A 25,843-nucleotide genomic window follows, 5' to 3' on the forward strand; every position below is an offset into this window, starting at 1 on the left:
AAAAACAAATAGACAAGTGAATAGATGATAAATGAATAACAAATGTATAAAGGTAATGTTAATAATACTAATATTAAAATAATAAATACTATTTATATAAAAATTTATTAAAATATTTCTAAGTACCTAGCCCTTTCAAAGCATGCTTTCATATGGAATCTTATGAAAAGGGATGTATTTAGCACCCAAATGGGCTCTGCTATTGCTATTTACACTGTAAAACCCATTAAGTAAAGGTAACTTGAACGGTTTAAGGAAACCGATTGCTACAAAACATCTAAGTTCAAAAACTAATCTAAATCAGTACTGTGAACTTACTCCATTTAAGTTAATGTAATGAAGTATTTAATTTATGCATTACCTTCAACACTGAGTTCAAAACTCTTTTAAGATGAGTAGAATTAACTTTCAGTAAATCTTGAGTTACTACACTCATTTCATTTAATAAAGTTGACTGTTGGGTTTTAAATCAAAATACTCTATTTATAAAACAAAATATATTTTATAGTTAATAAAACATAATAATTGAACAAAACAAACATAACAAAACAATTGAAATTATGAACAAAATAATAAATAAAATTTAATTTTCGGCTCTACCAAACCAACCACAGATGGTGTTGGGACTCTATTGTATAAAGTGTCCTGAAAATGAATTTGAAAATTGGAAATGTGCATTGCAGCACATCTGTCTGCTGTAATAATGGATTGTTTCACCAAAAAACTGGGAAATGGGTTGTTTTAAATCAGTTTTGAGTCAAACATAGACAACCTCATTTTTTTGGGTTGAAAATGCAATTCAATTTACAGTAACCCGATGGTTGAGGTTGTCCATGTTAGTCCCAAGATTGTGTTGAAAACAATACAGATGTTTTATTTTTTTTTGGTGTAGAATTATATGTACAGTTGAAATCAAAATTATTACAACGCCCTCGTGTGATTATTTTTACTCAAATGTTTCTCAAATAATGTTTAACAGAGCAAAGAACTTTTTATCGTATTTCCCATAATATTTTTTTTCTAGTGGAGAAAGTCTTATTTGTTTTATTTCGGCTAGAATAAAAGCAGTTTTTGTTTAAAAAAATGAAATAAAACTAAGGTCAAAATTATTAGTCCTCTTACGCACTTTTTTTTTTGATTGTCTAAAGAATAATGACTTGCCTAATTAGTTTTAAGTTTTTAAATTGCACTTTAAGCTGACTAGTACCTTGAAAAATGTCTAGTAAAATATTATTTAGTCAAATTATTAATATATTTATTAGAAATCAGTTATTAGAAATGAGTTATTAAAACTATTATGTTTGAAAATTGTTGAAAATAATCTTCTCTTCGTTAAGCAGAAATTGGGGGGGAAATATATGATGTTCAGAAGACATTTGACCAGAACATGCTTTTTTAAATAATTAATTTTTAAAGAAATGATCAAATAATCAATGGATTTCACAGAGATGCCACAGAAAAACCATGCACTTCAATTTAACCATAAAGGCCAATAAAGAAGCATTTTTGAAGAGGACAACACAACCCAATGTCTTATTAAGAATTACAAAAAAAAAAAAAAAAAAAAAAAAAAATAGATTAGATGAGTCACTTACCATCACACTCACAAAGCCCGAAGCTGGAAAAAGTATAAATGAAATGAACAGCAAGTAAAAACATCCCAATCGCTGCGTGTCTGTGCTTCAAATGTTCCTCACTGTCTAACATTTCAATTGACAATGAAAGGCGGTACCTGAGCATCAGTGTGTGCGCTACTAACTCTAGCCTATAAATAATAACCACTGCTCTAGTGTTTTTGTGAATTAGTTTTCTTAAATGTAGAATTAACAAAGTATAATAGTCATAATAATATGAAGAAAACAGAAGAAAAATGTTCAACATAAAAAATAATTTTAGCATATTTTATATTATATATCTATATATAAATTGAAAGATTCATTTAATGTAAATTTATAAGGTCATTTATTATTATTTTTTCATCAGGGGTCGCCACAGCGGAATAAACACCTATTATTTTTATATTTAATAATAATAATAATAATAACTTGTATTCTCAACCCAGATATTAATCTACATGCTAGATAACATAATAATAAAAATCATAATAAATAAAATTACATAATAATAATAATTATAAAGTAAAACAAAGGAAACTGTAATCATTTTTAATGCTTATTGCTTTTTGGTAATCCTACAATAAATTATGGACCTCAAATTAATGCAATAATAATTTAATAATATCTAAATATTTTATTACAAAAATACATTTTTAATGAACTGTTTTATTATCATGCATATTTTGTTTACAATCCTCAGAGTAAATCAAAACGATACTGTAAAACCTACTTAATATTAACAAGTTAAAATATATATATTTTTTTAAATTCTTCAGTTAAAAAAACGACAACATGAAAAATGATACTTTATAAACTATAAGATACCAACATCTGTGACTAGGCTTTAAATATATACTCACTGGCCACTTTATTACGTACGCATTACTAGTACTTGGTTGGACCTTTTTTGCCTTCATAACTGCTTTCTCCATCGTGGCATAGATTTAACAAGGTACTGGAAATATTCCTCAGAGATTTTGGTCCACTGACATGATGGCAAAACAGTTGCTGCAGATTTGTCAGATTCCCACTTATGATGCGAATCTCCCGTTCCACCACATCCCAAAGGTGCTCAATTGGATTAAGACCTGGTGACTGTAGAGGCCATTTGAGTACAGTGAACTCATTGTCATGTTCAAGAAACCATTCTGAGATGATTTGCGCTTTGTAACAAGGCGCGTTATCCTGCTGGAAGGAGCCATCAGAAGATGAGTACACTGTGGTCTTAAAGGGATGGACATGGTCAGCAACAATACTCAGGTAGACTGTGGTGTTGACAGCTGGTACTAATGGTCCCAAAGTGTGTCAAGAAAATATCCCCCACAACAATACACCACAACCACCAGTGTGAACTGTTGATACAGGGCAGGATGGACCCATGCTTTTATGTTGTTGATGCCAAATTCTAACCCGACCATCCAAATGTCCAGCAGAAATTGACACTCATTAGACCAGGCAACGTTTACCCAAGCTTCTATTGTCCAATTTTGATGAGCCTGTGTGAATTGTAGCTTCAGTTTTCTGTTCTTAGCTGACAAGAGTGGCACCCGCTGTGGTTTTCTGCTGCTGTAGCTCATCCGCCTCAAGGTTGCACTTGTTACATTCAGAGATGCTCTTCTGCATACCTCAGTTGTAGCAAGTGGTTTTTTGAGTTACTGTTGCCTTTCTATCAGCTGGTATCAGTCTGGCCATTCTCCTCTAACCTCTGGCATCACCAAGGCTGAACAAGAATATTTTCTCTTTGTCGGACCATTCTCTGTAAACCCTAGAAATGGTTGTGTGTGAAAATCCCAGTAGATCAGCAGTTTCTGAAATACTCAGACCAGCCCGTCTGGAACCAACAATTATGCCACATTCAAAATCACTTAAAACTCCCCTTTCTTCCCCATTCTGATGCTCAGTTTGAACTGCAGCAGATCGTATTGACCATGTCTACATGACTAAATGTATTGAGTTGCTGCCATGTGATTAGCTGTTTAGAAATTTGCGTTGAACAGGTGTACCTAATAAAGTGGCCGGTGAGTGTAAAAAAAAAAAGACAATATTCTTATCAGTAAAAAAAAATCAAGACATGAAGCAGCCATGTTCCTCATATGTATGTTACTTTAATAGGTGTTTAAAGAATAACATTTGCGTCAGCAGACAGTGTTATGACATAAGACTCAGTGAGAAGGGCAATGGCAAAAAGGGGTCCCTCTCTCTACGCAGGGGTCAGTAAGGCAAGGCTGCATCAACAACTGGGCTGTAACAATCAGATCCATACATTGCATCATACAGTACTAGTGACAATAATCAGATCAAGCACACAAGTATAAACTCCGTAGAGAATTCGGGGAAACAGGATCTCGGATAAGCGTTTAAAAAGACGGCGCCACAACTGCATCTAAAGCCATGAACGTACATTCTCGTACAGAGCAGAAAAACAACAACAATAACAGAAAGAGCGAACGAGAAAAAATCCTCAACGGTTGACGGGGTGCATATTTAAGATTATTAAGAGCTGAATAAGTGAACGTTTGGCAACCGATATCCGTGATCGCTATAATATTGCATGTCTCAGTTGTGTGAAAGCAAAGGTTGTTTGCAAGTCCGATATGATGGCGGCAGCAGAACTGCGCACTAAAGAGGTCAGGATTTTGTGTATTGAGGATGACTGGAAGTTTTTATAAATTATTGACGTCAAGGAAGCAGCCTAGAGTTCCTCCATATAAAGCCACCGCCATACAGAAAGACTGGATTGGAATTAGAAAAATACAGGTACAAAATTCATTACATTCAAGAGACAATCTAGCACAAAAGGGTAAATATCATCATCTTTATAGCTAATATAGGAATTTCTCATAGAGGCATTTTTGCTAAGAGGCATCATCTAAATAGAAAAAAGTGGGGTGAACTTCATATGACAGGGGGTGTTATGGGATGGGATCAGGTTCTAAAGATGCATCATGCGGGGACAAATAAGCCGTGTTTTCATTCAACGCATTATAATTCTCACTAGCAATTCTTTTTGTTTTCTCGTAAATGCTCATATTTCCCCCTCTGGATATGTATGAGAGGTTATGATTTAAGAATGACAATCATGAGGGGACACTGGCGAGATGTGGAGATCAATCTTTATGGGGGTTGTTCAAGCAAAAATGTGTTTACCCTCATGTTATTTTGTATGTCTGTGCTGTTTTTGTCTGTATAATACAAGTGAATGGCGAACAAAAAAAACCTCCATAAAAGTGTCCGGAGGGGGTTTTAAATTCTGCCTTTCTCAACACAAAATTATTATATGGCTTAGGAAGATTTGAGATAGAGTCACAGATCATGTATCTTTTTTTGCCATTCGCTTGAATTATGCAAAAGTGCAGCATGAACATTCTGCTAACGACCTTATTTTTTGTGTTTTGTCAAATCATGCAGATATTGAAACAATATAAGATAAGACTTGCCATTTTTGAGTGAACAGTCCCTTTATGAATATGATGTTTTGGTATGGGTTTAAGGTGCAAATATTGTTTTTTTAAAATAGGCATTTAAAAGGTGCCAACATTTTGCACACCACTCTCGCTGCAGGTTAATTCAGAGGACCAAAAAAAAAAAAAAAGTCAGAAAAGATTAGAAGAACTATTTGTGCTGATAAAATACACTTGAAACCTGAAGACAGATCCACTGGCTAAACCCAGCAGAATAAAGCCTGGCTCTCTGCATCGTGAAATTTCCCTTACAGACTATTTTCGCTTTTCTTTGGCAAACGTCTGAGAGAACGACGCGCGTACAACGCGTTTCCTGATCGCTGGGAAGAATTTAAATTGCGTCTGAAGCACATTATGCGTGAGGGAAGACGTCTTACAGTAACTTCCTGTGAACAACAAATATGGTACTTGGGTGAGTTGGATTTATTATAATCCATCATCCTTTGAGGAAACATGATTTAATAGAGGGCCTTAAGCTGTGATTAAATCTCAATTAAATGTTGTGCAAAAGTTCACTGTCTATTGTTATAGAAATGTATAAAGCACAGAATGCACTTCAAATCAAGCAGCTTCTGTTGCTTAAATTTGTGTGATCAAATTGCATGGGGAACATTTTCACTACTACAAAAAACTCCCAATCACGCAGATTCCAGATGTGAAATCACTGGATTCTTACCACAAAATTCAACGCTACCTCATGGCAGTTTGTAAATGTTTTATTTAGTGGCTAATTCGTATGATCTCATTCATACAATTTAGTACTATTTTCTTATATTATATTCGACAATAAAGCTCAGCTTGACTTGATTTATCACTCAATAACGGTTGGGTTTAGGGGTGGGGTTGGGTGCCAAGCCTCTTTTTTAAAAACATACATTTTCGTATGACTGAACTTGTACGAATTAGCCACTAAATTGAAAAAAAAGTAAAATAGTTACGTTTCCTCGTAAGATCAGGCTGCAAAATTATGAAAAGTAATGATAAATGTGACCGTATATTTAGGGTATGTTTACACAACAACAAAGTACTTGGAAAATTTTTCCTTCGCATTTTTGAAGTTTTGCATACTGATGTCAATGTAGTCAAAATGCGCGTGGATCAGCAAAAAAATGTCCGAAAACGCTGTATTATGCATGCCAGGCTAGTGGGTGGCGATGTTTCTTTGTAAAGGAGCACTTCACGCCTGCATGCAAACAGTCCTGATGACCACTACTGATCGTTACGCATACGAAATTACGGCAAACAATGGTAAACGTTATTACATCTTTTGACAAAAGTTTTTATTTGGTTTTCTGAAAAGTTTTGGTTCAGAAGGCAAAGTTATTAAAATGATCTAAGCTCAAAAACTTCTAATAAAGACGAATTATGCATGTCAGGCCAGTAGATGGCAGTATGTTACTTTGTAAAGAAACACAATTAGCCCAGCTGAGCGTTATGCAGTGTTCACACCAGACGCGGAACTCGCAATAAATTGCGATATTCACATATGAACATTTTAAATTTACTCGCTTAAAATGTGCTTCCAATTTACTTCACAATAGACGCAGGTACATGTCATGTGCAAGGCTTGTGTCAGCCTGGTGACTCTAGCTTTGTTGCTAAATGGCTAAAATGGATTTAACTGAGAGAACAGCTGTGTAACCGTATGTGCTTTCGGAATGCTGAAAAAGAGTGTAAATTAATTTGGCGCCGTGTCTGAGTCCACTAGATCCTTTCAGAGGTGCAACCAGCTCTGTAGGTTCATCAACTCCTCCAGAAACTATACCTGGATGGAGGCTTTCAGCGGTGCTTCAGACTGAGCTAGGACCAGTTTGAAGAACTATTGTTCGGTGCCGGCAAGAGGATTTTCCCTCGGAACACCAACAACAGACACTATGTCATATTCGCTCTCCTACAAGAGCAAGCTCCTGATTGGTTAACACGCCGTAAATGCCCGCTGAAGGTCAAATTTTCCAGCTTAAGTGATTCGCATGAAACGCGCGTAAAGCGAGTCAAACGTGCAAAGTACTCAACCCACACCGCTTCATTCATTCATGCGAAATGCGCCGCAGGATGTCTATTCGCATCTTTGCATTGACTTAACATATAAATAACTCACGTTTGATGCCTCATCTGCATCTAGTGTGAATACAGCATTACAGCTTGGTACAGTAAAATGTATTCGAGGAGACTGAAAGACCTGTAATGGGTGCGACAGAGAAATTAGATCTCCAAAACAAGCAGTGTAAGTGGGCCTCCAGAAACGTGGGGAAACACTGATATAGACGACAACATGCATCCTAACATTTTGAGATTTTAGTTGATAACAATGTTGTGTAAACATACCCTCAATCTGAGTGAACAACATTCTAAATTTTACACAAAATTGTATTTGCATAAAACTAAAAAATGACATCAGTCCACTCTGGGGATAATTCACAATCAGATTACTGATCGGTACAATTCAAATCGTCCATAAAGACAATCAATTGATTCACAAACAGCTGAGCAGGAGGTTTAGTATCCTATTATTCATCATAACATTTAATCCATTGTTTTTACCCTACTATAGACTTTTAAAGTTTCATAAGTGGGGCCGTGCAGATGATTAAGAAAATTAGCTTAATAAAACTCACACTTATAAAAGTGATTAGGTCCTGATTTGTCAGGTAAACATCATCAATATGTCTCACGACTGCCTCAGGCACAATTACAGCCTACAAGCGTACTATTACTTAAAATACACTGAGGTTTAAACCCTTGGCTTGGATTAAATGCCTCTATTGTATAAATAACAGGAAAGGGGGGACATTCAGACAAAGATCTCGCGGTCTCTACACACACACGCACACACACACCAGACGTAGGCCATATGCGGTTGCCTCGCACGTGCACGTCCATAAGCAGGAACTAATCGTCTAGAGGCGGTGCATTCTTAATCAGTGCTTGTTGGCTTAACAGGTAAGCATAGGTATATATACACAGAGATTTGTATATGAGCTTTTGACAACAGTCTCGATCCAGTAGAGCACATCTCAGAAAAGCCTGAGGATTCTAAACGAAATGTTACGAACAAAGCGAGGAAAAACAGCATCCTATAGCAGGTGTTCTAGGGAGAACAAATTAAATACAGTATTTCGAAGAAGTACAAAAAAAACCTTATTAGTTATAAGTTCGTAAATTCACAGACAATATCATTTATAGAAGAAAAATTGGTGACTTTAAAAGCAAAACAAATAAAAGGTCAAACATCATTATTATTATTAAAGTCTTAATAAAAAGGAAAAAGAGCTGTAGCAGTGAAAGAGTTTGTGGCTTTTAAACTTGTGGTCTGGCTTATAGCATTCCTTCATTTATGTAGACTTCCCTGTGAGCTCAGGAGGGTTTCAGGAAGAAGAGTCTGAGGTTCGAACCAGCCCAAGAGCACAGGGAGCTGCTGTGTGCTGCAAAAATCACATTCTGAGCAGAGCTGTTTAACAGGAAAATATCAAAATGTCCTTTAACCACATATCTGACTGAGAAGCAAAACAGTGTGAGAGAATACAAGAATAAACCTGTTTTTAAATCAATTCAGCCCAAAGATGCTCAAAGTAGGGCCATTGTAACCTTTGATTTGGCCCACCATCCCATATGAGAGGGGAGTGAGAATGATGGAGAGGGTTGGAGCGAATGTCTTTAACAGATTGTCGTTTCTAATTTGACTTTGAAAATTTTTTTTGTTTGTATTTTTGCTGAGCAAAGTCAAACTAAATGATTCAATTAAATGTTGTAAATGTGTCAGATTTTTAAAATTGTACATACTGTCACTAGACGGATAGAGGACTATGCAGAAGACATAGATGAGCAAATCAAGGCAAAAACTGTTATCATTCTGTTATAAATTAGATTGCTTTCTTTTTACTCTTATAAGTTCATAATAAAATGTGAAAAATACTGTATTAGTATTATATAAATAAACATTATTAAATAAATTAGGAAATTACACATGACAACTTTATTTATCTTCGGCACATTAGCCTCAATCAAGTTTGGTTTTAGGCCCTTCATAAGGAAAAGTTGATTTAGACAGACAAATCATTCACATTCTGTCACATGACTCATAAAACCTCCATGAAGTCATGTTGTAGCTTATTATTGGCACTTACATTTTAATGAATGATAATAAGATTTGTTTTGATAATGAATGACGCACTTTTTAACAATTCTTTTTTGTAAATGATTCATAACTTGCTCAAAACACATTCATTAATTTTCTTCAGGCTTAGTCTCTATTTCAGGGGATGCCAAAGCGGAATGAACTGCCAACTATTCCAGCACACTACAGTCAATTCACTTATAGTGCATGTCTTTGGACTATGAGGAAAATCGGAGCACCCGGAGGAAACGTGGGGGTAACATGTAAACATCATGCAGAAATGTCAGCTGACCCAGCTAGGACTCCAACCAGCAAACTTCTTTGCTGTGAGGTGACAGTGCTAACCACTGATCCACCATGTCGCCCTTGCTCAAATCCCATCCGGGATGAAATGGAAAGGACGACTGAATGACTCTCCTGAGAGCACTTCAATTCACTCAAATCAAAGATTCCCGCCATCCCTAATTTCATCTTATTTTTTGGTGGATGAATCTAATTGGGTGCTCATGATGCCTGAACCTGAAGAAAAGATCACTGAACGAATCAGTGAATCTTTTTTATTACACTACTTTGATTCTTTTAAATCTAAAATCCCACCAATAATCTTGAAATCATCAGTATTTTTGCAACAGAACTCTAACGGTTCATAACTTGCTCATAATATTAAACTCTGGTCATGAACGAATTAGAGAATCTATTCAAAGAATTAATACAAAACAGCCGATTCACTCAACGGAAAAATATATTTATTTTCCTTTGGCTTAGTCCCTTTATTTGTAAGGGGTCACCACAGCGGAATGAACCGCCAACTATTCCAGCATATGTTTTATGCAGCGGATACCCTTCCACCCGCAATCCAGTATTGGGAAACACCGATTTCATCTTGCGCACACACACACACCCACACACTACGGCCAATTTTGTTTACTGGATCCACCATTAATCTTGAATTAACCTTAATTTTGCAGGATAAAATGCTTCATGACTTGCTCACAACTCTTGCATTAAGGATTAAAGAATCATTTTCGTGAACTTAAACCAAATATCTGATTCACTCAAATCAAAATTCCCATTACTAACCTTTAATTAACCTTATTTTTCATAAGGAATCTCACAATTGGAAAAATCTACAAATCTAACGATTCATAATTTACACTGGCTTAGTATACGAAAAGGGTGGCTGAGTGAATCACTGAACATATTTTGTTAACGTAACATTTCGGATTTACAAAATCAAAATCTTAACTGCGTGAAATAAATGAATGTGATTATTTAAATACATATTCATGTAGATGTGAGTTTAAGATAAATTAAATAAAATGCAATGAAGTTTTCTCTCACACAGTCCTGCTTCTCAAATGAACAGACATTGTTTGTAGAATTTGTAGATGTTTTCATGAATTCTAACAAGAACGTGATTATTTGCAACATGTCTATAACACAGCACACAATCTGCTTTGAACTGCAGAATGTGACCCTGCAGGGGTTTGACTCACAAGTGCCTGAATCGCAGGATGTGCACGTTTAAAAGAACATGCTATGCTGATTCTCACAACTCAAGGTGTGCGTGTGTGTGTGTGTGTGTGAGAGAGAGAGAGAAACGTCTTTCTCTTAAACATCGATTGCTGTTTTCATAGCCTCTCCCCCTCTCTCTCACCGTGTGCTTGGAGGAATGGACAGAATCAGCAAAACTTTGAGCTGGAATGGTGTGTAAAGCCTTCGGGTACAAGAAGAAACCGAGGGCCAAGTATCTCAGTGATGATACAAAAGCTAGTTTGAGACTAAAACAAAATAAAAAGAAAACACACGCTATTATTATAACAAAAGCCAACGACAACTAAAAGCATTGTCTACTGAAGCTAGAAATTAGTGCAGTGTCTATTATTAAACTATATTAGAGAGGAGTAGCACTCGTTTGGATTAGCCAGCAAGACGCTACACACTGCAGTAAGGTCAAGTATTGACATAAAATGCATTTTTTTTTTCATTCAAGTATCGCCATACTGTTCTGATAATGAATTCATTGATAGCTGTGCATGTCAAGAGGAAAGCGCAGAGCTAAACGTGACAGGACGCCACAATCTAAAACGGCTAGACTGGCTTTCCATCGGGTGACTGAGTCAGTCAGAAACACTCGTAGGCAGGGTCTAAAATTACAGCTTTGGAGCAAAGGTTAAAGGAGTTTTAAAATTTGAGACTATTTTAAACTATTGCCAACACTTTTTATATTACAAAAAATGCAGGAGAAATTAAAAATATACATTATTTTTTAGATTATAGACTACTGTTCAAAAGCTTGGGGTCAGGAAGATAGTGTGTGTGTGTATGTATATATATATATATATATATATATATATATATATATATATATATAAAACAAATTAATACTTTAACAGAGATGCACTACACTAGACTTGTCTTGTCGTTGATTCCAGTAGTAAGAGCAACAAATAATAATTTGACTTCTAGTTGATCATTTGGAAAAGTAGTTACTTCTGATGAATGATCTGTTGAACTGCATCCCAATCATCACAAATACTGCAGAAGACCTATTAGAACTGGCATGGACCCAAGACTCTCACAGAAATCAGTCAAGTTTGGTGAAAAAAATCCTGGTTTGGGGTTACATTCAGAATGGAGGTGTACGAGAGATCTGCAGAGTGGATGGCAACAACAACAGCCTGAGGTATCAAGACATTTGTGCTGCCCATTACATTGCATACCACAGAAGAGGGCAAATTCATCAGCAGGATGGCGCTCCTTATACTTCAGCCTCCACACCAAAGTTCCTGAAAGCAAAGAAGGTCAAGGTGCTCCAGGACTGGCCAGCCCAGTAACCAGACATAAACATTATTGAGCATGTCTGGGGTAAGATGAAGGAGGAGGCATTGAAGATGAATCCAAAGAATCTTGATGAACTCTGGGAGCCCTGCAAGAACGCTTTCTTTGCCATCCCAGATTACTTAAATAATACATTATTTGAGTCATTGCAGATAGTCATACACATGATCAATTCCTTTTCCACTGCACCATGACTTTATATCTATTTATCTAGAGGTCTTTGCCTTTCATATAAGCCACTTCTGATACCAAATGAACTAGAAGTCAAGTTATTATTTGTTGTTCCTAAAACCTGGATAGGCGACAAGACTTTTGTCAGGTAGTGTGCATAATCAAAAGTGACATTACTTTTATATCATTTCTATTATTAAATGCTGAACTTTCCATTCATTCAAAAAATCAAGTAATACATGTATTACAGATACCAAAAATAAAAATAAAGCAGCTCAACTATTCAACAACAATACCAATAGGAAGAAATGTATCTTGAGCACCAAATGAACTTATTAGAAAGACTTCTAAAGGATCATGTCACACTGAAAACTCCTGAAAGTTCAGCTTTGCCATTACAGAAATATATTACATATTAAAATCTATTAGGATAGAAACTATTTTAATATATTACATATTAAAATCTATTAGGATAGAAACTATTTTAAACTGTAATAATATTTCACAATATTACTATTTTTATCATATTAAAATATTGAGCATAAAATACTTTCAAAAAACATCTTACAGACCCAAAACTTTTGAACAATTAGCTTATAATAATATAATATATACAATTGATAAATATTTGACGCAGAGCAAGTGCTAATTTTGGACCCTTCAAATATTGGTTTGCCTGTGACCGCAGCACTTCTTGCACAAAACATCCGGCTTCCCCCCTAAAACATGGCTTCTGTTTGCAAGAGGAAAACAGGTGGTTTGCCTCCGACTGACTCCCATCTACAGAGGCACCAGAGACACTAAGGGTCATTGCTTGAAAGAAAGAGGCATCTAGGCATTGACTGTGCATTATGAAGGTGAAGGTGGTGCTTCTGTGCAGAAATGAATCTGAACAGGTTTGTGAGGTACGAGGCTGAGGTTGAGCAGCTCATTCTCTCTCTCATCACAAGCAGGAAAAAGGGGGCAGGAAGCCACAAAACGTTCCTTTGACTGAGAGAAGATGTGCGCTGCTGTGTGAAAAAAAAAAAAAAGAGAGACTACTTTTGTGCAATGAAGCTAGCCAGGAACGGAAAGGTTAAAAAGAGAAAGACGAAGAGGGAGCACTTGCTTCAAATGCACTTTTGTAGGCAAAACTTGACCTTAAATAGTAGCCATTTCTTGCAGATTGAAAAAAACAAACAAAAATAAGTCTGATAACTGGTCCAAAAGCCACCAGAGGAATCAGGCTAAGGGACCAGAATTGGCTCCCCCAGGGGCCCTGAGGGGGTGAGAGGGAGGGAGGGGATTGGGTTTAAGGTGAAGGCTTCTGGGATTAAGCATCTTCATCCGTCTCAGAGCTTCCCTCATCCCTTTTCCAGTCTCGCTCGCTCTCTTTCGTTCTTTCTCCCCAGCGTTGAGGGCCGAGGGTCAAGAATAAGGCCCCAGCATGTCTGTGCATGAGCTCAGTCGGTCCGGGCCTGGCTGAGGCTTCACTGGTCCGCACAGGAAATCAGCACAGGAGCCATGTCCTTCACTTGAGCTTCAGTCGGGATGCTCACAGCACGCTGGGCTCTGCAACAATTAAATTATGCATAAATTATTAGTAAATGCCCAATGACATGATGATTTAAACAACATTACATTTAAAATATATGTTTAGCATTAACTTAATTTTAGCATTTAAACCAGGGGTCACCACACTCGTTCTGGATTGGAATCGTTTTGGAGGGCCAGGGTCATGTAGAGTTTAGCTCCAACCCTAATCAAACAAACCTGAACATGCTAATTACTAGGAATACTTGGCTGTATCCCAAATCACCCTCTGATACCTTTCATCCTGTACGGAAGAAGGGATGAAAAGAGATGGAGGAGGGATGGTAAGGGAACAGTGAGATAAAGAGGAATGGAAGAGAAGAGTAGGTAAGTTGATTGGGCATCCTCGTCTCTGTAATATTTTCAACCCAGGCTCATTCTGAAAAAGTACCCTTATATACATTTCTGGAGAGCACCAAATATGTCACAGGAGCTTCGTTTTTTTTTTTTGCAGTTTTTGTTTTTGCGAATCCGCCAGAGATCGCTGTGTACATTTTTTGAGATGTCAAATTTCTCTCGCGAGTGCCATTTGTGCCTGCTATTCTTGCATAAATCCACCAGAGGCCGCTGTTGACTGCCTGACCGACCGACCGACTGATCGACTGACCCACCTCCTCCTCCCCTAAACCCAACCACTACTGTTTTCAAAAGTACCAATTGACCCACCTACCTACTTCCCTAAACCCAACCGACAGTTTTCAAAAGGAATCCATAAAAAGAAAAGTCCTAATCTTTTTACTACATTTTCAGATTTTTAGCACATTCTCACCCTGTTATTTACTTTTTATTTATTTTTTGGCTTCTATTTTTGTTCTACCTGCTTTCTGGAACCATTCTTCGCTGGACTCAAACCCCATCATCGTGGACAACTTCTTTCTGCGTTTCAAGTCCGCTGACGTACATGTCGAGCTAACTGGACAAACTAGTAACAGCAAAAAAGCCATCCACATAAAGGCAAGCGGTCAGCTGGTTAACAAGAAAAGGAAAGGCGTCACACGGCCCTGTAGCATTCATTTCTAAAGACGAAATGCAGCAATACGTACTTCTGGCTACATAATTCGCAATTTGCAGAAACGTATTTAGGGCTGTGTTTTCAGAATGAGTCTTTGTTTAATATTCTGATTAATTAGAACCCCTAATTTAACCTAGGAGGGAAGAGAGTGCAATAATAATTGTTAATGGGAAACAAGAAAATAGAGGGAGGGAGGGTGGGTTCGAAAGAATGAGATGAACTGTGCAAGAGGGCTGATCTGCTTAAATTAAGTTTAGGGAGAAGGTGATTGGATAAGGTGGCAAAGTGGGGCGTGGTCCTGGTCTTGAACTTCTGTAAACAAGTTAACTCTGTTTGGTAAAGTCTAGATGGGATACGCAGCCAGCCTGAAGTGCGATATGCACATCAAAATAGAAGCATTTTTTTATGAAACTGTAAACAATAATTAATAATTTTCCAGTACAGTGACGGTTGGGTTTAACAACAACTTTTGTTCCTTTTATCGCTACCAATGTTTACAGGGACATATTACCGACAAATAAAGTTTGAATTTGAGTTCAGTGAAACAAGGTAAAAAAGCTATGTGAAATTGTGGTAAAACAACATGACTACAATGCGCTGCTGCTTCTTTGCATTTGAAAACACTATCAGTTGGTTTTAGGGAAGGGTGCAGGTCAGTCACAAGTTCCATCATTATAAATCATCACTTTGCACATTACATCAGTGAGTAGTGCCACCATTTTGTTCTAGATTTTCTCACATTACCATTCATCGAGAACCCACTACAAGCCTAACTGATAGACAAGCTGGTTGGTTTCTTGCAAACATGCACGAGGAGGATGTGTAAATAGCACGTATGAGAAAACGTAGCCTAGAATCGCATTTGAGATTAAGAAAAAGATAGACAATAGAACTCTGTTGAATTTGTCAGCACAAGCTGCAAGGAAACCTATTTAACGCTTTGCAAAACGTAGCCCTGGGCACATACAGTAAACCTAATCTGACCACGAGATTGCATCCTAGGTGCAAGTTTCTAAATAAATGATAACTCTAATGTTCAAATTATGTTTGTATACATAACAGCAATCAAAATACCAAGTCTGATTACTAATATCCCAGCAAGAAGTCTAATGGATGTCTAATAGAGGTCAAAACATAAACAACTTGACTAAATCAAGACTAAAATTAGGCTGTCAGTGAAAATCTAACAGATGTCTAAGAATAGCCCTAAACTGGGCGTATCATTAGATACACAGATATGAATGACTACCCATGTGAGGGCTGTCTAAACTGTTGGTTTGAGAACTAGCCTACTTTTGAACAATTGTTAGTCTAATAGTGTTGGTAGCCCAAATTTAGCCTTTCTTTAGCCAAGCCATTGTGTTTAGCTGTCTATTAGACAACTTTGTGGGGGACAAAGTGTTAAATAACAATCACAGGTCCTGACCAAGACGTTACAAATCGAATTTGTCTAATTAATCTATCAACCAGCAAAGTACAAACAAAACTGCTCCAATTCATTCACTTGTTTTCATTCATTCCTTTAAATGTATATAATACTGTAAAGTAGGGAATAATGAATAGGGTGTAGGGGTGATTTTGTATACAGCCCTCGACACTTCCAGGCAGGCGTGTTGAGGCAAGTTGGCACTAAAGTCTGCAGGACACTGGTTTGATGACCTGTTTTTTAAACCATTTATTAAAATGCAAATCCATTCAAGTAGGTGGAGCTTATGGAATGACTGAAATATTGCAGTTAACATGGTAACCACATTAAACAAAACAATGCTTATGAACAGTTTCATAAGGCATTATATTACATTCAATGATTTGTATTGACTGCTGCAGACACATTGACAGGTCTGTCATTTTGGAAAGGTCAACATGAATGGCAATACAAATTCAGAGATTCCACAACATTCGCAGCCTTTAGTTAAAAAAATGCTGAGTTTTAAATTCTTAGAAGAAATGAAATGATGTTTTACAGATAAAAATGTGTTTGTGTTTTATTATATGTATTAACTTAACTGTCATGTTAATGTCATATTAGCTAACTGTCACAATAATTCCTTACACAGTAAACATCGCACACCCTACCTGTGCACGTTCTCCATGGCTGCAACCTCAGCAAGAGCAGCTAAGCTGAAGAAGGCCGGGAGGCTGCCGGGCGCATCTGTCAAGTCTGCTTCTGCTGATCTCGGGTCAGTGTAGCAAACCCCTCTATTGCATAATGTCTCTTGAGTGAATGGCTTTTCATCTTGATTCTTGGTCTGATCCTTAGATTTGTCTTCTGCTGCAACAGAGAAATGATTTTAAAGAATCCAGTCATATCAGTGACCTAAAATTTCCACCATGCTGAGTTGAAGTGACATAGTTAATGTGGTTGGTTTTATCAGAGTAATCTTTTATTGGCCAATACTATTATTTATTTCTGGTTGTGGTACATGGTGTTACAAACATGTCTGTAATCTACTGTGGAATCAGTGGTTCTGTTATTGCACGATGCGTCAGCTTTACCGTTTTCTGTTTGAAAAACACTGCCACATCAGTCAAGCATATCACCCACTGTGCTGAATGAAAGAGGCACGTGAAAATTTATAAAGCTCATTTCCCACAAGCTGGAGGTTTGAAATCATGACAGTGAAATGAGGCTTGTTTATCATAAATGTTGTCTATAAAGAATAATTACTTTAAATGCAAATAATTTGATTTGTTGCTTAGTGGGAGAACCCTAAATACATGTTTATAATATTTGCAAAGGCTTCATTTTATTTATTTATATATAATGTTTTTTCTTCTACAATGCAAATCAAAAACCTAAAACAAATCGCAAAAAGTTCCATCAAATGGATTCCTGTAATAACTTAATTAAATTTATCAAAGTAAACTATTAAAGTTTTATTTCATATTGATATTCATTCATTCATTCATTTTCCTTCGGCTTAGTCTCTTTATTTATCAGAGGTCGCCACAGCGGAATGAACCGCCAACTTATCCAGCATATGTTTTACACAGCAGATGCCCTTCCAGCCGCAACCCAGTACTGGGAAACATCCATTCACACTCATGCACACACATACACTATGGCCAATTTAGCTTATTCAATTCAACTACAGCTCATAGCTTTGGGCTGTGGGGGAATCGAAGCACCTGGAGGAAACCCACGCCAACACAGGGAGAACATTTAAACTGAACACAGAAATGCCAGTGGGACTCAAACCAGCGACCTTCTTGCTGTGAGGTGACAGTGCTAACCATTGAGCCACCGTGTTGCCTACATATTAATATGTTATAGCATAAAAATGATTTAAACAACTTAAATGACAATAAAATGTCAAAACATTTAAGAAATAATGCTATACTTTGATTCAAACTATTACATATTTGTTAAAATAATATATGAATGAATAAATTATAGATTATATTGTAAATTGATACGAACATCTTACGAACAAACAGGTAAAAACCAAGCGGCAACCTCCCGCTCTCCCTCAGGAAGCCAATACGGAAGTAACTAACACTGCAATTCATCCGAGATTCTGCTAGTCCTGGCGCTCCTGGCTCCAAAACAGAGCAAATTTAAAATGAGCCCACTGTTAGAATGGCCAACTTTACAGCAGAAAAAAAGGTGTTTACAGCCTGGTACAAAAAAGATTTTGGTTAATACAGCTAATATTACCCTTCATGACAACTGTGAGGGGGTGAATTTTTTTTATAACTCATCCGTTTCCTTTATATTAAGTTTTATAAAGTTTGCATAATTAAGGGGGTGGCCACTTGTTTGACAGCTAGGTCTTGTTGGTCGCTGTCATGTCACCTCAGCTAAATCCTGCAGTTTAGCCACTGAACTCGGCATATTTATCATATTTCTGTGTTGTTTTATGTGGCTTTACACAGTCAACTGCCTTTCGGACTTGTTTCCTACAATTATTAGATGGCATGGCGTGCTGAATGAACTTAATTGTGCTCACAAACCATTCACGTGGCCTCCGTTTCCCATGTGAGTAAAGTTATATACTTACATACCATCTCTATACATGTATTTGTTTTATTTAAGATCATTTATCGTTTATATTAATATTTAGAGCTGTAATGCACTCTAGAATCTGTCAGATTGATTAGCTGTAGGCTCTAGAACAGTCATCTGAAGCGTTGTCATACAGTGTTATGCTGGATTTCATCAATAGTCTTACATTAACTAACACAGACTATATCTGAAGTGTTTGGAAGTAGTTCGCGTTTTCCTTCTGTTGAAAAACATCATAAGACCAATGTTTAGTGGCTCAATGTATTACAGCAGTGTTTTTAAAAGTCTAAACACTTTATTGATATAGTGTACAACCAAGGACAAGTGGATAGAATACAAACGAGTCACAGGTGATAAAGTATTAAGCGTTCTCCCAAAGTAAAGTGTGTCTGAACCAGGTCCAAGCTAAATGCCAGCAGGTGTCTGGAGCTCCGCTCACTCTCCGCCTCTTTGCCCTTGTTTGGTATCTCACCGTGGGTGTGATGAGGCGCGAGCAAAATGGCGACGGTTGGCTGCGCCTACTTGTGGCTTCTTTTGCGCTCTTCAGAAACCTATGGGTGACGTCACGGACACTATGTCCATATATTTTACAGTCTATGGTAAAAACTAGAATTTTGAAGGATAGTGGAAAAGAATTCATTTAAAATACCAGTGAATTAAACTGGAAACAGAAAGCCGCTCCTACATATATACATCTTGTGAGGAATGTAATGAAACATTTGGAACTGAAGAAAATCAGATTCTCCCAAAAAAGAAAGAAGACAAATTCAATAAAATCAGGCAACCTTTCATGGCTTACTTTAAAAACATAAATTCTGCAAGAAATAGTTGAATTGAAGAAGATCAGACCAATTTAGTTTAAAACAGAAGATTATTATTATTTTATTTATTATTTTTATTATTATTTATTTATTATAGTATTTATCTCATTATTTATTTCCTTTTTGTAACTTTACTTTAATTGTAATATTATGATTTTTTTATTGTATTAATCTGTTATCACTATACTTATTTATGGATTGTTTGTATATTGCATGCTTTATTATTGTCAATTGTGGTGTGAATGTTTGTTGGACCAAAGTTGTAAGTTGTTGTGTTTTAATGTCTAAAAAAATAATAAAAAAGGTTTAAAAAAATAATAAAATGACAGTGAATTAGTTTATATGCTCAAATGGCACATTATATTATTTGATGCATAAACTACTGTTAAACTGAATTACATTTTTAAAGGGTTTTTGTATAAATAAGTCAATTTAACTAAGAAAAAAATAAACAAGACATTCCAATATAAAGGGGAAGAAAGCATTTCAATTATTAGTGTAAAGCAATGGTCTCAAACTTAATTTCTGGAAGGCCACAGCTCTGCATAGTTCAGCTCCAACCACCTCCAAAGCACACCTGCTTAATAAACTCTATTGGTTTTGAACGACTTGATTATTTGGATCAGCTGCATTTGATTAGGTTTGGAACAAAACTGTGCAGACCTGCGGCCCTCCAGAAATTGAGTTTGAGACCTATGGTTTAAAAGAGTACACAACGTCTCTGGACTAAATTAGCTACTGAGAAATGTTCAATAAAACTCTGCAACAGGAAACTGTGGCTCAGCTCACCCTCTGCAGGTGAAACACGACCATCAGCCGTGCGCACCAAATGTGTGATTTTATTCTTCCGAGCCTTTCTTTTCTGACTTCCCACAGGTATGTCCAAAATCTTCTGCGGTTCGGGAGAAGGAGACACACACGGACTGCTCGACTTCACCGCTGGACTGCTTTCTGTAGCCACAGGCTCAAACATGGCGACTTCTAAAATAAATCAATAAATACATGAACAAATAAAAAAAGAAGAAACAACATCACAATGCAGACATTCTGACAATAAATGATGCTTTAGGCATACAAAATGGGATTCATCTAGCTGTATTGTGGCTTACTGGACGATAGTATTTACATAAAGGTGGCACGGGTGCCCATTTAAGGAAAGACTATACAATGACCTAGATATGACCACGTTCAATTCTTTGTGGCAGGAAATACTGAAACACCAGATAAACCACGGACAAACAACAACCAATACAAACGGGCACAGTTTCCAACACTCACACACACACACACACGTGACATTTGAACAGAAAATGAAGAACAGTTTTTAATGGCTGTGCAGTTTCACCTTTGTCTGTGCCACTGGATTTCTCCTTCCTGTGTTTGTACTTGTTCACTATCTTGTGGAATAAGGTCTTTTTCTGAGATGAGGATGAACCTAATTTCAAAAGCAATAAAATAGCAAAAAAAATAAAATAATAAAAAAAAAATACAACACAGCATGCTATGTTAGATGGAGATCATGTCATTCTGAACATGAGATGACTAGTTCCTAAGAAAGTAAAGCCAATGAGGAAATGAGGAGTGTGTGTGGGCCTTGAGGAAGTGATGTCAGTTTCCATGCATGGAGCGCACTCACCCTTGCAGGTTTTGGGCGGTTCGGGAGGGCTGGACGTACTGTTTTTTTTCTTCTTGGTGACCGCCACGCTCTTTTTGTCAAATGTCAGGGGGCTGTACTGTGGTAAGCTGTTGAACTTTTTCTCGAACTCCTCCTCAAGCTTTCCTAGTCTGAGAAGTTTATAGATAGTAAAGCATTAGGTGTGTCTGTGTGCAGCTTCTGCTCACCTGAATTCAGGCTCTTCTAGATTAACTCCAATCTTGCACAGTGACATACAATGGAACTGTATACTGGTAAACTATGATCATGGGGTGACAAATATGAGTATGGTGCATGCTTGAAATGTGTAATGTTATGCTACGTAAGAGTTACTCATCGAATGCACAGAAATGGACGGCTTTTGAGAAATGCGTCAAGTTAGTTTACAACATTATTTTCAACAATTAAACGTATTAAGATGATTATTTGTACTTGATGATTCATAATACGCAATTAAAAGGGGAAAAAGTGCATACACAGGCAAAACAAAATAAATACACTGACTATACCTTGAGCTCTTACGAGGCTAAATGGTGGGTTTGTTTGAGAAACTGATAATTTATAACATTATATCAATCAGCCCTGAGCATGTTGGTTAACTTTTTTAGCCTTTAGTGTAGGGCTGCATGATATTGAAAAAATCTGACATCGCGATTTGTTTTTCTGCGGTATATATTATGATTTACATTGCGGTATATATTGTGGTATATTTTGTGATGTGATGTATATCTGATAATATTTTTTTCTTCTGGAAAAAGTCTTATTAGTTTTATTTCGACTTCAATAAAAGGAGTTTTGAATTTTTAAAAAAATATTTTTGGAACAAAATTATTAGCCCCTTTATTTTTTTCGAGAGTGTACAGAACAAACCATGGTTATAGAATAACTTGCCTAATTACCCTAACCTGCCTAGTTCCCCTTATTAAGCTAGTTAAGCCTTTAAATGTCACTTTAAGCTGTATAGAAGTGTCTTAAAAAACATCAAGTAAAATATTATTTACTGTCAGCATAGCAAAGATAAAATAAATCAGTTATTAGAAACAGTTTTTTAAAACTATTATGCTTAGAAATGTGTTGATTCAATCTTCCCTCCATTAAACAGAAATTGGGGAAAAAAATAAACAGGGGTGATAATAATTCAGGGGGGCTAATAATTCTGACTTCAACTGTATATTGGTATATATTGTGATATATATTGCGGTATATTTTGAGATATATCTATCTATCTATCTATATATATATATATATATTTATATATATATATATATATAATTATTGTGATATATATTGCAGCATATATTGTGGTATATATTGTGGTATATTTTGTGATATATATTGTGGTATATTTTGTGATATATATTGTGGTATATTTTGTGATATATATTGCGGTATATATTGCGGTACATATTATCATATATATTGCGGTATATATTGTGATATGTATTGCATTATATATTGTGATATATATTGCGGTATATATTGTGATATATTGCGGTACATATTATAATATATATTGTGATATATATTGCGGTATATAATGTGATATATTGCGGTATATTTTGCTGTACATTTCATGATATATATTGCGGTATATATTGTGATATATATTGCATTATACATTGTGCTATATATTGCGGTATATTATTCACCATGTCTTTGGACTGTGGGGAAAACCAGAGCACCCGGAAGAAACCCACACCAACACAGGGAGAACTTGCAAACTCCACACAGAAATGCCAACTGACCAAGCCAGGACCTTCACGCTGTGAGGCAATAGTGCTAACCACTGAGCCACCTTGTCGTCCCTATTATATCATATTTATAAATAAATAAATATATCTTGAGTTCTACAGTGGAGGTCCAAAAACCCTCAGAAACACTTTCTTGAATAAAACGCTAGAAAGCACAATTTATACTCTTTTGTGGTGTTGTCACTTTTGCAGAATAAAACACAAAGGTGTCAAAAAGGGAAAGTATGTATTTTGGCAAGCATATCAGCCTGAATTGTGTTAAATTTTAGCATGCACAAAATGCATAGGCAACAAAAAAGCTCACGAAGCATACTATTTATGGAACATATTTCTATTGTATCATATTTATATTAAACATAATTTGCGGTTAATTTCGCTGTGGCGACTACTGATAAAAATGGGAATGGCTTAAGGCAATAGCTCTAAAAATACACCAATGGGCTTAGTCCCTTTATTAATCAGGGATGGCCACAGTGGAATGAACCACCAACTTATCCAGCATATGTTTTATGTAGCGGATGCCCTTCCAGCTGCAACCCATCACTGGGAATCCTCCATACACACTTATTTACACATAACTACGGTCAATTTTAGCCTATACCACATGACTATGAACTTGTGGGGAAAACTGGAGCATCCGAAGGAAACCCACGCGAACACAGGGAGAGCATGCAAACTCCACCTAGAAATGCCAACTAGCCCTACCTACTGAGTCGTTCCTCTGTACATTCCTTAATAAGCCTTGTGTTATCGCAAATCATACAATTAAAACACAGAGCAAATAAAAAAAGTTATACAATATTTAGCACAACTACACTTTTACTTAGCAAATTACCATAACAGCAATATGCTTGAATAAAGATATGCATTTTCATTGACACCACTTTAAGCCCCGACATGATTATATTTCAGTGATTTTGTAGATTATGTTTGTAGAAAATTGCCTTTTTTATAATCTGATTAATCAGCTAGTTAAAAGCAGCCTCAATAGGATGAATAATAACAAAAGAATAACTCTTTTACAGGAATAATCACTGCATCCTCAGTGAATAATGTGATGGAGAAATTCCAGCTTACCCTGGGGTGGTTTCATCTTTAGACTTGGACTTCTTGAGTTTCTTCGGGTTGCTGGTAGCAGCTTGAGAAAATCCCCAGTTCTCGTCATTCCAGCTGCCCTCGTGATCTGACACACTCCCTCGCATTGAACCTCTTTTTCCTAGAAAACAAACCAGAAACATGTTTTTCATTCATTCATAAATTCTTTCACTTTAACGTTAAATTGTTTAAAATCCCAGCCATCCGAATCATATTGAAGGGATAGTTCAGCAAAACATTCTGTCATGATATCCTCCCCCTCATCTTATTCCAAAACTAGTTGAGCTTCTTTTTTTTCTGTTAAACACTAAAGAAGATATTTTGAAGAATGTTACCAGTCATACCTGTCAACCCTCCCGTTTTTCCCTGGATTCTTCCGTATTTTACAATTCTATCCCACTATCACAGTGGTGACCAAGCCTGTTCCTGGAGAGCCACCTTCCTGCAGATTTCAGTAGCAACCCATATCAAACACACCTGCCTGTAATTATCACGTGGTGTTCAGGTCCTAATTAATTGGTTCAGGTGTGTTTGATATGGGTAGCAACTGAAATCTGCAGGAAGGTGGCTCTCCAGAAACAAGGTTGGCCACCCCTGCACTATCATCTCGTAAAGGTATTTTCCCGTATTTCTCCCACATTTTCAGTCTTTCTCTGAAGGGTGGCAATAAACATTAAAGAGCCAATCCTCCCTATTTGCAACCCATACCGCTGAACCACCAGGGGACATTCCTTGCTCTTAAATGTGAGTCGGTTCTGTGCTTTTATTTTGATTAGGCATGAAAACACTTAAATATGAACATAAAAACGGTGCGATTCATTTCTTTTCCATTACAGGTGCCGTCGGCCCTCTTATACAATCCTCAAAACAGTCATATTGCGGATGCATGACTGTTAGCTGAAATGCTCTTTAGTGATAAATATACGCTGTTTCCAAACTGATTTTGTATGCATGATTTGAAGCAGAGTGAAAGTCTGGGTTCTGGGTGTGTGTTTGAACAGACATATAAACATAATTGATAATAATACCATCCAACAAATTCGATCTTGGTAGGGGTTTTTTCAAACACAACTAATTTTGTTCTAAATAAGCATAAGAATTTAGGAAAGCAGTCAAATGCTTTCATTATAACGTTAGATGTGTGTATTTTTAAAGTAGCAGTAGGTAGTGCTGTCACCTCACAGCAAGAAGGTTGCTGGTTCGAACCTCGGCTCAGTTGGCGTTTCTGTGTGGAGTTTTCATGTTCTCCCTGCCTCCGCGTGGGTTTACTCCGGGTGCTCCGGTTTTCCCCACAGTCCAAAGACATGCGGTACAGGTGAATTGGCTAGGCTAAATTGTCCGTAGTGTATGAGTGTGTGTGTGAATGTGTGTGGATGTTTCCCAGAGATGGGTTGCGGCTGGAAGGGCATCAGCTGCGTAAAAACTTGCTGGATAAGTTGGCGGTTCATTCCACAGTGGCGACCCCAGATTAATAAAGGGACTAAGCCGACAAGAAAATGAATGAATGAATGAAAATTACTGACTAGGCATGGGCCAGTCTATTATTGACCGTTTAACTGTTTGTTTACAAGGAAACATCTCCAGAAGAACAGATTTAGCAATGTGGGGATTTTTTTAGGGGGGGGTGAGTCCCTTATTATGCTGGACATATCCCTTATTTTCACATCCCAATGTTGACAAGTATGACCACAGTATCGATGACAAAGGCTACCAGTTTCCAACATTCTTC

At 36.7% G+C, this 25,843-nt stretch overlaps 1 protein-coding gene and 1 long non-coding RNA gene across 15 annotated transcripts in view; both read right to left on the reverse strand.

The window, feature by feature from the left end:
- Positions 1-3,701: 3,701 nt before the first annotated feature.
- On the reverse strand, positions 3,702-11,026 carry LOC141376393 (uncharacterized). Its single transcript, XR_012386397.1, has 2 exons — positions 5,689-11,026; positions 3,702-5,553 (listed from the first exon to the last, which is right to left on the reverse strand). It is a non-coding gene; the product is annotated as an uncharacterized lncRNA (long non-coding RNA).
- Positions 11,027-12,518: 1,492 nt separating this feature from the next.
- Positions 12,519-25,843, reverse strand: part of bbx (BBX high mobility group box domain containing) — a 56,991-nt gene continuing 43,666 nt past the window's right edge. For 10 of the 14 annotated variants that reach the window (XM_073914913.1, XM_021479389.3, XM_068223979.2 and 7 more), the window contains 6 exons: positions 24,097-24,235; positions 21,251-21,399; positions 20,960-21,049; positions 20,404-20,595; positions 16,864-17,059; positions 13,471-13,754 (listed from right to left, as the gene is read on the reverse strand). In XM_073914913.1, the coding sequence (XP_073771014.1) occupies positions 13,673-13,754; positions 16,864-17,059; positions 20,404-20,595; positions 20,960-21,049; positions 21,251-21,399; positions 24,097-24,235 (848 nt within the window). In that variant the 3' untranslated portion in view covers positions 13,471-13,672. Of the gene's footprint in view, positions 13,755-16,863; positions 17,060-20,403; positions 20,596-20,959; positions 21,050-21,250; positions 21,400-24,096; positions 24,236-25,843 lie in introns of all 14 variants that reach the window. The other 4 variants (XM_073914909.1, XM_005172696.6, XM_073914914.1 and 1 more) reach the window with 3 other exon arrangements.

Source organism: Danio rerio, chromosome 10 (genome assembly GCF_049306965.1).
Source record: "Danio rerio strain Tuebingen ecotype United States chromosome 10, GRCz12tu, whole genome shotgun sequence".
Classification (NCBI taxonomy): Eukaryota; Metazoa; Chordata; class Actinopteri; order Cypriniformes; family Danionidae; genus Danio; species Danio rerio.